This window comes from Xyrauchen texanus, chromosome 16, assembly GCF_025860055.1.
Source record: "Xyrauchen texanus isolate HMW12.3.18 chromosome 16, RBS_HiC_50CHRs, whole genome shotgun sequence".
NCBI lineage: Eukaryota > Metazoa > Chordata > Actinopteri > Cypriniformes > Catostomidae > Xyrauchen > Xyrauchen texanus.
This window is the reverse complement of record NC_068291.1, coordinates 16,200,694-16,213,376: the sequence shown is the minus strand read 5'-3', so window position 1 is coordinate 16,213,376 and position 12,683 is coordinate 16,200,694. Positions and strand designations below refer to the sequence as shown.

General features: G+C 38.8%; 1 protein-coding gene across 1 annotated transcript in view; it reads left to right on the top strand.

Annotated features, from left to right (window-relative positions):
- The window catches only part of LOC127657041 (metastasis-associated protein MTA1-like), a 78,685-nt gene that overhangs the window by 42,254 nt on the left and 23,748 nt on the right, over nucleotides 1-12,683 (top strand). The window contains exons 4-7 of the mRNA XM_052145677.1: nucleotides 5,899-6,025; nucleotides 7,694-7,757; nucleotides 10,462-10,579; nucleotides 11,172-11,274. Coding sequence (XP_052001637.1) covers nucleotides 5,899-6,025; nucleotides 7,694-7,757; nucleotides 10,462-10,579; nucleotides 11,172-11,274 — 412 coding nt within the window. The remainder of the gene's footprint in view (nucleotides 1-5,898; nucleotides 6,026-7,693; nucleotides 7,758-10,461; nucleotides 10,580-11,171; nucleotides 11,275-12,683) is intronic.

Sequence of the window (12,683 nt, the reverse complement as noted above, 5' to 3'; positions counted from 1 at the left end):
TAAGGTCATTTAGAGGTATTTTTAAAAGTTTTTTTTTTTTTCCTTTTAGTAAGCACATTTAACACAACATCTTGAGGCACATGCTGAATTGTCTGTTAAGAGCTAATGATTAATCATTGCAATAATCACCCAAATAGTCTAATCGTTCAAATAATCATTCGATTAATCGATTATCAAAATCATTGTTAATTGCTGCCCTTATTGACTTCTATTGAAGGAGGGACTTGAGCCATATTTGGGGACTAGAATATAATTAGACATTGGGGTGAGCTCTTTTGACTTGTGGCCAATAAGCTACTACCTAGAACTCCCTAGAAAAACCCCAGAACAACCTTAACAATTGCACAGCTATGCCCAGTCTACCATCCACATCACCCTACATGATCACATCATGGATGTGAGTTTTGCACAGGAAAGTACCAAACACTCACACACCTCTTCGACCCCAGATATAACCCAACAGAGCTTATGCCATCTAAACTTCACTTCTGTGGTGTTGTTGGAGTCGGCAGTGTGCGGGTGGTGTGACTCACAGATGAAATATTTTGCTCTCTGTGATGCTGGCTCCTCCTCGCTGTGCCCTGAGCACATGAGGCAGTGAGGCGCCATGTGTGCCGAGAAACAGACAGAGAAGAGAGCGAGAGACCTGGCCCTGCTGTGAACTACTCCCTGGATGCTCCTCACTCGCTGGCCTCAGCCACTCCACTTGTTTGTGCTTTCTGCCGAACTTCTCAGTGCTGAGTGGAACAGCTTTGAATCACTGCTGTCAGAGCAAGCATGTATGTCACATTCTTCCTGAATTGGAAGGGGAAAATAAACAAACGAAGCAGATGGAAAATGCACCAGAATTCATCACTGTATCCACTCTAGTTTCCTTATCAACAAGAAGTTTGTGCATGTTGTGTGTTTATGTGAACCCATCTGAGCAAGGAAATACAAAGCGAAAGTCAGTGCTTGCCACAGCTCTAAGAATGGAGGTTTTATAGTGTGGTTATGGAGACGTTGTGTGTTTTATATGTATTAATCTGTATGTGAGAGGTGGATGAATGAATCTAGTCTCAATCCTCCAGTTATGTGTCATCGAGAAGGTCAGGCTCAAAGATCACTCTTCTTTCTTTTGGTATGGGAATCACAAATAGTTTGTAAATAGCAAACTATAAAAAGTGACCATGGTCAGATTCTTTGTTTAGCCAATCAGAAGACCTTCAGGCACAATTTGCCTGTCAGTCATTTGTCTCATTTACAGGGCAGCCCATGTGGGAAGCAGGAAGCAGATCATTCAAGTCAGGTAACTTGAACAGATTATTGTGGATGTGGTCATATTCTGTGACAAAGTCTGGCAGAAGTTCCAGGATGGTTAACATTGAATATTCCAGGTTTAGTACAAGTTAAGCTCAATCGACCACATTTGTGGTGAATGTTGACAACTACAAAAAATTATTTCGGCCCTAATTTTATTTTATTTTTTTAAAGAAAATGGAGGTTACAGTGAGGCACTTACACTAAGTGAATTGGGATATGTTTTGGAGGTTTTAAATACAGAAATTTGAAGCTTATAATTTTATAAATGCACTTACATTAATCTGTTGAAACTCATGTATTATTTGTGTGTAAAGTTGTTTAAATTGTAATTTTTACATTTGATGTAAAAAAAAAAAAAACAGGAGCTGGATGTTTGAGTGCAGCAGATGACGTAATCATTACAATGTCCCGCAAAAATACTCCACAAAACAAACTCCAGCCAACAGGAGGCATAAGCACACGGAACAGATTCATCCACAACCGTCCCGAAGCAGTGTTATTCCACAAAACAAACTCCAGCCACTAGGCAGAACCAGCACATAAAGAAACAAAACAGGCTTCCCAGTTCCTTGGATGATCAAGAGTCAAATTCACTCGGAGGCCACATAAAAAAAATATGTGACTTACTCAGTCCGTCAACGTAAGAAAAGACATCCTTTTGTTTGGGCATGTAGATATTTTGCGGCCATCCCCAGCACCTACCCTCAGTCTGGCCTGGAACCCTAGTGCAAAAGCGATCCTCCATCAATGCAAGAGTTTCTTGAAGGAGAAGTGTTATTCCACAAAATAAACTCCAGCCACTAGGCAGAACCAACACAAACGGAAACAAAAATTGCGCCTAGCTTCCACAGACCGTCAAGTGGATGTTTAGCGAGTCAGTCCACTCAATCCACATGAGAAATACCAAATGGCTTACTCCAATGTATTTATAAAGGACAGTGCTTGCTTGGGATACATAAATAATTTTCAGCCATCCTTCGTATCTATTCTCAGTTTGGCCAGAAACATCAGTGCAAAAGCGATCTTCCGTTGATGCAAGAGTTTCTCACACTCCTTGAATCGATCGCGTTTCTCTCGTCGAATTTGCAATGTCCGGGAACAAGAAAATATTGTGATTCTTCCAAGAAAGCTTTCCTTTTCTCCTCGCTTCGCGCAATACAAGATCTTTACTGGATGATCTCAAAAGTTTGGCCAGAATTGATTGGGCCTGTTTTCCTCAGCAGATCTGCAAGCAGAGACTCACTCGATTTTTAGCTTATGGCCTTTTATGTCGAGCAGACTCTGGAAGAGCTCGTCTAGGAACATCACAATATTTCTGCCTCCTTCATGCTCAGGAATTCCAAGTATGTTGTTTCTTCGGCTCCTATTTTCGAGATCTTCCAGTTTTTCCAAAATGTTTTCCACATCTATTTTGGTCGTGAGCGGATTATCGGATAATTCCCTTTCCGATGACTCCAGATGATCTTGTAACCAACTCAGAGAATTTTGTTTCCATTGCCATAATCAAACGATGTATTACAGCGAAATCCAAGTCAGCAACAACCTTCGTCAGCATCACAGACATGTTGGACAGTTGAAGCTGGATTTCTCCCGCCGTGCCATCCAGATAGAGTCCCTGGTCTGCAGGCCCATCAGAGGTTTCACCTTGAGCACATAAGTGTCTTTTAATATCTCTAGAGCCCAAAGATTTGGACTTCTTTGCCATGTTTACCTCAAAGAACAAATATGTAACTGGGTGTATCTAATCTCACCGGATTAGAACATGAAAATAATGTGCAAAGTGCGCAGAGCTCGTTGCTCATACGTTTGCTCCTCGCATGGCGTCACTTGAAACATTTCCGTTTTGGGGTTTAACATTACAAATTGGCTATAACGTTACACAGAAAAGTTCAGTAAGCAATTTTATCACACTTAATGTTAACATGCATATTGTTTGTCTTGTGGCTATACTTTTGAAATAGTGAGTATTTTAATGTTTATGAATTGTCCCCATTCATTTCCATTGTAAGTGCCTCACTGTAACTGAGATTTTAACTTAGAATTTAATTAAATTAATAAAAATTAACAAATACATTTTTGTGTTTATCAATATTATGCCACACATGCTGTCGATTAGCTTAACTTGAATTGGCCCTGGAATATTTATTTAATGATTACATTAACAGTCCTTTTTGGTTCTTGATAGTACCAGTAATTGGTTACTATATACTGAACAAAAATACTTTCATAAAATAAATACTATTTATTTACTACTACAAAAAAAACTCTGTTCTGAATGTATATCTTTATGAGAGATGTGTTGTTTTTTATTTAAAGCATATTTGCCCATTTACTTTTGGTCTAAAGGAAATTTTTTTTAAGTAAAAAATTAAATCATAGTTCAAAACACAATATTTACAGTTTGATTTATTTATTTATTTGTCCAATTAGTTCAGCCTTAGAATGCAGTCATTTAAGAAACGTTACCGGAATCAAATGTCATAAAAATTATTTGTTCTGGTATTTAAAATAAATAAATAGAACCAGTTCTGAAGAAACAGTTGTTGATTCTCAACCCTACCTCTCTTCATCCCTTTCCTCCACCTGGTAAGGTGATTCATTCATCAATAATTAATAATTGGTTAAGACAGGTGAGATGGAGAGGTAATTTGTAGAGTAAAGGGAGGGTGCAAAGTTGATTGGCTTCTCAATCAGTCTATACTAAGAATGGAGTTTACGTAGTTCAGCACCTCTCGTCTTGGTGCCTCTCTCAAGGACGCATGAGGCAACTCATAGCCACGGGGCTGTTCCTCTTTGCACTCCCCCTCTCTTTCTCTTTTCATCTTACACCATTAACACTCTTTGTTTCTGGCTCAGTTTCTATCCCTCACTCTGTGTGCATCTCAGCAGGGGTTGTCAATACTCCATACATGGCTTTAATAGAACAGTTACTGATGTGCACTGCTCGGAAAGTGTCTGCCAGCTTCTGTAGCTGGGGTTTGGTGTAGTTTCAGAATTCTATATATGTATCAGAGGAGGGTAAAACCATATAGTGTGTGACAGATAGCGAGCATTGGTGAAGAGAAGGGAATACATATTGATTTCAGACAAATATAATTTTTATTTTCTTCTGAAAAGCCTGTGATTCCTTTTGTTCTGCTCCCTATCTATACCCGTCTCTCTCTCTCTCTCTCTCCATGTTTCTCTCTTTCACTAATGAAACTCCAAATGAATTGGAGCACGCTCACTGGTTTTCCTCCCTCGCTCCTGATTCTCTCCCACTTATCATTCTCCACTGCACTCTGCCTCCATACACCAAATATATGTAGGGTTTGTTGACAGACCTTCTATCGCTGTACCTTCTAGTCTCTTTAAGACTGAGGTGATGATGTGTTTGGGTAAACTGAATTTAAAGATGGTGTTTGTGTTGTCCATTGCTTGCTTTTGGCTTTTTCCCATTTGTGCGTATTGCATTTTATCAGCCTCAGATTGAAAAGCAAATACAGTTTGGAGTTTAAAGAATGGCCAATAACAGTCACATCCACTCCTTGATGATACCTCAATTATACATCAGCATGCTACAAAGTGGCAGTTCATTCAAATAATGCCACTGCAGTCTCTGGAAAAGGTTGTACAGACAATACTGAGTACATTGGTAGAAAATATGTGTAGACTTTGTGGTTAGAATATCCATCCATTTTAAAATGAGTGTTTATTGATTTCATGGATATAACTCTGCAAACAAAGTGAAATAAACAGTTTTATGCATAAATCTGTTTTTATATTTATTTGGTAAACTTCAAGACACAAGCCAGGCCATTTGTGGGTCTTGCAACACTCTCAAATTGATGCAATGGTATGATACAGTGATTAAACCTCATTGTGTTCATCACTCAACATGAAAACAACAGGCATGCGGTTATTTGTGAGCTGGTGCAAATTTAACCTGTACGATTTTTTTGCGTAGACATTTTCTAAGAACAGGTCTTTTTTTTTTTTTATTAGTCTAGAAAAAGAAACAAATCTACTCAAATACTCCCAAGTTCCAATTCACCCTTTTGTTTTATATGTTGCTTCACTCATGTGCCACCCTGAAGTGAATGCCATTCACACATCTGCCTATTGTCTTTATTCTTCCCATTAACACTCTTTTATACACCAATCATTGCTGTAGTATCAGTGTCATCATAAATTACAGTAACAGTGTGTAATCGGCACAAATTATTGCCAATTGTAGCATGTTAGCGGTTAGTGTCATGAATTCAGAATGCAAACTAGACAAATTGTGCATTTTCTACTGCATATATTACTTGAAATCATAATTGAGTGGTTAAAGCATCTTTTACTGATCTAGTGTGAATTCTACTAGTAGTATGAGGCATAAAGTCATTGACACATGACACTTTTTACCCCTTTTAAGAACTTCTTGGGAAGTATATCGGGCCTTAAGTGAAAATGTTTAGGGGCACCGTCGGAGTTCAGTTTTTTTAAAGGACCGTTATGTGCAACTATTAATGTACTGTATCAGTATACATATGCATAAGCAGGCATTAAGAATACTAATAAAAGGTACCCAAATTACAATAGAGTATTTATTTTCTTTCTTTTTTACTTAAGGAGAATTGGAAGAGGAGATGGAGAATCCTGAAATGGTGGATCTCCCAGAGAAACAGAAGCATCAGCTCAGACACAGAGAGCTTTTTCTCTCCAGACAGCTCGAGTCTCTTCCCGCCACACACATCAGGTAAATCACAAAAGTCTTTGCTAATATTTAGGATATGCTTCATTCAGCAGCAAGTGTGCATGCTCTTCCCTATCTGCCGAATGGACTCACTCTCATTATCGTCGTTGTGTGAGTCACAAACCTTGCACGCATACTTTGCGGTTCTGTCCTAATTGAACCCCTCCGCAGAACCACCATTTTTCAGAATGAATTCATCAGAGAGCAATTAAAGAGAGTCAGATAGAGTCTTTATTGTTCAAGTGGTTTAAATTCTTGTCAAGTTGTTTTATATGGATAATGCCCACTTTTATTTTGGGAGTTGCAAGGAAATCAGATGTTTTCAGGAAACTGCCCAGTCAGCAGAACACCCTTACAACCATCATATCTGGTGTCCTACTTAGAAAAACCTGAGTTCTGTTGGCTGTCACATCTGATTCTGATTGGGTTGGATCTCATGAGTATGTTAATAAATTAGCACTGAGTTCTTGGACAAAGTTGGACTTAAGGGTGGAGTAAGCAAGCCCTTCATCCTGTCTGGATGAACAGGTTCTTTACTGTTGTTAGACAGCCAACATAAACCCTTTCAGGGATTATTTTGATTCCTCAAGTGATATATTTCAAAATATCCTTGAATGGAATGTTCCTCCTCGATTACTGTACAGATATGGAAGGGTAAATGGCACAATAAAATAGAACATTTTCCCAAACGCAAACCCTTTACATTGACAAGATTTACTCAAATCACACCATGACAAACTGAGATTTGAGGATTCCCATTGTCATGGAAATATCTCTTGTAATTTAAAAAAAAAATTTTTTTTGAGTTTGTGCTCTTTAACTTAAATAATGAATTGACTCAAGAAAGGGTTCTCATGGTCATGGTAAATGTGGAAATATCAGGGAATTTAAAAATGATTGTTTCTAAGCATGCAAAAGTCATAGAAATTTGTAAAGAGACTATATATATTTCTTGTTTTTTCTGCCTTAATGAATTGTTCTTTGAGTAATGAATTAGTTGAAATGGTTCAAATTGGCCTTAATTAATTTGCTAATTATTTTTAAATAAAGTGATTTTCTAAAAATCTGAATCCAATAATCACAAACGGCTGGAAAAGTCATGAAATAGTCATAAAAGAGTGAGTAAAACATGGCAGTGTGATAATATCAGTTGTTAGTATATTTGTTTAAATTGATTAATTACAAAGATTAGTACCTGACTCCAACACATTTTAAGAAATAAAAAACATTGTTTTCATTTGTTTTAAGGCTAAACCAGGTTTATGATATTTTACAAAGCTTTTTTCAAATACAATTTAAAATGTTTTATCCATAGTTGGATAACCATCGAAATACTGTTCCACAAACAGCTGGAAAACATTTTCTGGTCCAGAAACTGTATGCCTCCTAAAATTGGCTGAGAGTCCACCAAACATGTTTTAATTTTGAAACGGTGCATCTGATAAGGTTTTAAATGGAATGAAAAATAAACAGTGACAGACTCTACGATTACCTCACTGCAATATAGCGATTTGAAAATCCGCAGCTATATGACAGTGCCAACAAAAAAAGCCATTTCTATCCAACAGCATTTGGACCTAACTGTGTGAAGCGATTCTGAACCATTTAGCAGCATATGGAGCTGTGTGATTCAGTCCATTTCTAAACGCTGTGCTGTGTGATTGTTTTCAGGGGGAAATGCTGTGTTACACTTCTGAATGAGACAGAAGCCCTGACGTCCTATTTAGATAGAGAGGTGAGTTTGTGCGCATGTGCCGCTGGTTTTGTTTGCATGAATTTGCCTTTCACTTTGTCTTCACGTTCACAGTATGTCTGCTAGAGGGAAGTGTGTGTGTGTGTGTGTGTGTGTGTGTGTGTGTGTGTGTGTGTGTGTGTGTGTGTGTGTGTGTGTGTGTGTGTGTGTAAGCTAATTTTGAGTCCCTATCTGAATGAATAATTCAGTGTGTTGACCCAGTATGTTCCTCATATTTAGTAATGAGGAGACTGGAGACTCTGCAAGGGTAAAGCCAGTCCTCTAATATTCACACACGCATACAGGGCTTGGATGACTACTCCTTTTTACTAGTTGTCCAGAAAAGTAATTAACTAGTCGGCAGATCAGTGTTTACCATGAAAATGGTCTTTGCTGTTTCCGGCAAGTCCAACTCTGTATTAACAATGTGAGTGTGGGGCCTGGGTAGCTCAGCGAGTACTGACGCTGAATAACACCACTGGAGTTGTGAGTTTGAATCCAGGGGATGCTGAGTGACTCCAGCCAGGTCTCCTAAGCAACCAAATTGGCCCGGTTGTTAGGGAGGGTAGAGTCACATGGGGTAACCTCCTCGTTGTTGCTCAACAAGCCACGTGAAAAGATGCGTGGATTGACTGTCTCAGAGTGGACGCACCTGAGATTCTGGAATGTGGGGTTTCTCGATTTCCAACCATACATCCCACTTGCTTAGAAATTCTGTCAGCCACTGACTAGTTTCAGTGTGAGTTACAAGAATTTTGATTTTGATGTAAACACTCCAAATTAACTTTTTTTTTTTTTTTTTTTTAATGTTGAAAATTCCAGTTTCCAACACATGTAATTCCAAAACATACCCACATATATACACTCACTGAAGAATTTATTAGGAACACTATGGTCCTAATAAAGTGCCCGACAAGGTCTTCTACTTTTTTTTAGCCCATCCGCCTCAAGGTTCGATGAGTTGTGCATTCTGAGATGCTATTCTGCTCACTACAATTGTACAGAGTGGTTATCTGAGTTACTATAGTTCTGTCAGGTCGAATGAATCTGGCCCTTCTTCATTGACCACTCTCATCAACAAGGCATTTCTATATGCAGAACTGCCACTCACTGGATGTTTTTTGTTTATGGCACAATTCTGAGTAAACTCTAAAGACTGTTGTGCGTGAAAATCCCAGGAGATCAGCAGTTACAGAAATACTCAAACCAGCCCGTCTGGCACCAACAATCATGCCATGGTCAAAATCAACGAGATATATACATATACACACACAAATGTATTTGCATACTAACACATCGGAATGCAGTTTGAGGACAGAGGAATTGTTCTCCGGTTATTGAAGCACATGGGAATCATGTGATCCATCACTAGTCAGCACAAAGGGGGTATTTACACTTGTTCACTTGTGTTTTTGCTGAATCGATTACTATCTGATCATGAAAAGACCAAGTGTAAATGCCCTCCAAGATTAAATTCAAGACTAATTTGCGATGAATTCTGGAGGTGGTTTGAGATACAAAACTCAGTCAAGTGTAAATGCTGCTGTTCAAGCCACATACGGCTCTGGAAAAAATTAAGAGACCACTGCAAAATGATCAGTTTCTCTGGAGTTACTATTTATAGGTATGTGTTTGAGTAAAATGAAAATTTTTGTTTTTACATTTCGAAGAAAAAATCCTTCTGCTCGGAGGATTGGTTTTTCCAGCAGGACAATGCTCCATGCCACACAGCCAGGTAAATCAAGGTGTGGATGGAGGACCACTTGATCAAGACCCTGTCATGGCCAGCCCAATCTCCAGACCTGAACTCCATAAAAAATCTCTGGAATGTGATAAAGAGGAAGATAAATGGCCACAAGCCATCAAACAAAACCAAGATGCTGGAATTTTTGTGATAGACTGGTAGAGAGCAGCCAAGGCGCATGAAAGCTATGATTGAAAATCAGTGTAATTCCACCAAATATTGATAAAACCAAGTCTGAACTCTTAAGTTAAAATATTAGTATTGTGTTGTTTATAAATAAATATGAGCTTGTTTTCTTTGTATTATTCAAGGTCTGAAAACACTACATCTTTTTTTGTTATTTTGACCAGTTGTCATTTTCTGCAAATAAATGCTCTAAATGGCAATATTTGTATTTGGAATTTGTAAAAATGTTACCAGTAGTTTATAGAATAAAACAAAAATTTACAAAAACACATACCTATAAATAGTCAATGCAGAGAAACTGATAATTTTGCCGTGGTCTCTTCATTTTTTCCAGAGCTGTATGTAAACTTTACTCCGCCCAAACAGCACTATGTCAGAATGGGGAAAATGCAAAGCATAACAGCTGTTACAGAGTATTTGCATAGGGCTTACTTAATGCAACAAATAACAAAGTAAGAGACAGATGCACATTGTAGAAGAGACAGAACATTTTTCTTAATTTATTTGATGCAGATTGCTGAAGAAACAATCACCGAAGTGAACAAATTTGTATTTATTGTTTATAGCATCGGAATTGAAGATTTTGGGTTGGTGGAGACACATTGATGTGGCAAAGTGTTAATGGAATGTGCTTATTCATTCGGATTGAAATTCGATCAGTATAAATGCATGAAGTGACAAAGTATAAATACCCCTAAAGTTACCAATGTGTCATTGTTTCAATTTTCTGTTTTGTATCTGTTTAAGACTCGCTCAATTTATCCTTTTGTTTTGCAGGATGCCTTTTTCTACTCTCTGGTGTATGACCCTCAGCAGAAAACTCTGCTGGCTGATAAGGGAGAGATCAGAGTGGGTAATAAGTACCAGGCTGACATCACTGACTTCCTCATAGAGGGTGAGCCATCCCTTCACCTTGAGTTTTTGACACCTTATTGCCTTGATGCCTTATGACACCTCATTGACACAGTCAAAGCTCTCAGGATGTTGTACACCCAATACTCTTTTGCTAAGTCCACTAATTGTTTTTTGAAATAGGGCAGTAGAGAGTGACAGAAATTATATGCAAAGAAAGGGGGAATAAGATCAGAACACATCACAGATCAGACTCTAACCCGTGTCAATCAAATAAGCACCATGACTCAATATGTCTGTTGTAGGTAATAGTTTATGCAGTAATTTAATGCCATTTTGTGTAGTCAAGGTTACAACAATAATAGCAAATAATGATATGCTATACGGAGGGATATGCTGAGATGCTCTCGAGGGTGAACTTGATCTTCAACTTCAATGTCCAGGTCAAAACACCTCAAGAGTGATTGCTGGTTGTTGTTTCAGGAGGGGAGTGTTATGTAATTGTAGAATACAATATTTACTCTGTTCACTCAGAAATATTTGAACTTCAGGAAGCAAGGAAAAAAGGGTGTAATTTAATGCCGTACGTGTCCTATAGTGAATTGATGGGATGTGTGTAATTGTTGGTTTGTCAGGAGAAAATGATGGCCGGGAGCTTGAAAAAATGGAGGAGAGGGTGTGGGATCCCTGCAACCCCCTCACAGAGAAACAGATCGACCAGTTCCTCGTTGTCGCTCGGTAAGATCCTGCAGCATGAGCCAATTTAATCTAGGAGTGTAACGATCCATCGATCTGAATCGATGTATCAATCAAATATCCAACGATGCAATGTCTTCAATGCAACATGTAAGTATCGATGTATATTTTTTTTAAGATGCACCTTTATTTTGAAACTCTAATGCCAGTCACATCCGTATGCATTTCTGTCAGACAATTTCAGACTTTATGATAACATCTCGCTTTATAAGCATTAAATATGCTTATAATAGACACAAATGTTTGCGGAGTGATTCAAGTCTGAATTCGCGCTCTTTTCTGTCTGAGCACGTGTGCCAACTGGACTTCCCTCGAAATTCAAGCTCCGGTGACAGGATAGTGCAGAGCAGCTCACATGTGCGATTAAATCAGGCTTCGCTAGAAATCATGTCATACAGTGCATCCGGAAAGTATTCACAGCTCTTCACTTTTTCCAAATTTTGTTATGTTACAGCCTTATTTAAAAATGTATTACATTTATTATTTTCTTCAAAATTCTACAAACATAATGACAACGTGAAAGAAGTTTGTTTGAAATCTTTGCAAATTTATTAAAAATAAAAACAATGGAAAAAAAAAATCACATGTACATAAGTATTCACAGCCTTTGCCATGACACTCAAAATTGAGCTCAGGTGCATCCTGTTTCCACTGATAATCCTTGAGATGTTTCTACAACTTGATTGGAGTCCACCTGTGGTAAATTCAGTTGATTGGACATGATTTGGAAAGGCACACACCTGTCTATATAAGGTCCCACAGTTAATAGTGCATGTCGGAGCACAAACCAAGCCATGAAGTCCAAGGAATTGTCTGTAGACCTCCGAGACAGGATTGTATCGAGGCACAGATCTGGGGAAGGGTACAGAAAAATGTCTGCAGCATTGAAAGTCCCAATGAGCACAGTGGCCTCAATCATCCGTAAATGGAAGAAGTTTGGAACCACCAGGACTCTTCCTAGAGCTGGCCGCCCGGCCAAACTGAATGATCGGGGGAGAAGGGCCTTAGTCAGGGAGGTGACCAAGAACCTGATGGTCACTCTGACAGAGCTCCAGCGTTTCTCTGTGGGGAGAGGAGAACCTTCCAGAACAACAACCATCTCTGCAGCACTCCACCAATCAGGCCTGTATGGTAGAGTGGCCAGACGGAAGATGATACTCATTAAAAGGCACATGACAGCCCGACTGGAGTTTGCCAAACGGCACCTGAATGACTCTCAGACCATGAGAAACAAAATTCTCTGGTCTGATGAAACCAAGATTGAACTCTTCGGCCTGAATGGCAAGTGTCATGTCCGGAGGAAACCAGGCACCGCTCATCACCGGGCCAATACCATCCCTACGGTGAAGAATGGTGGTGGCAGCATCATGTTGTTGGGATGTTTTTTAGAG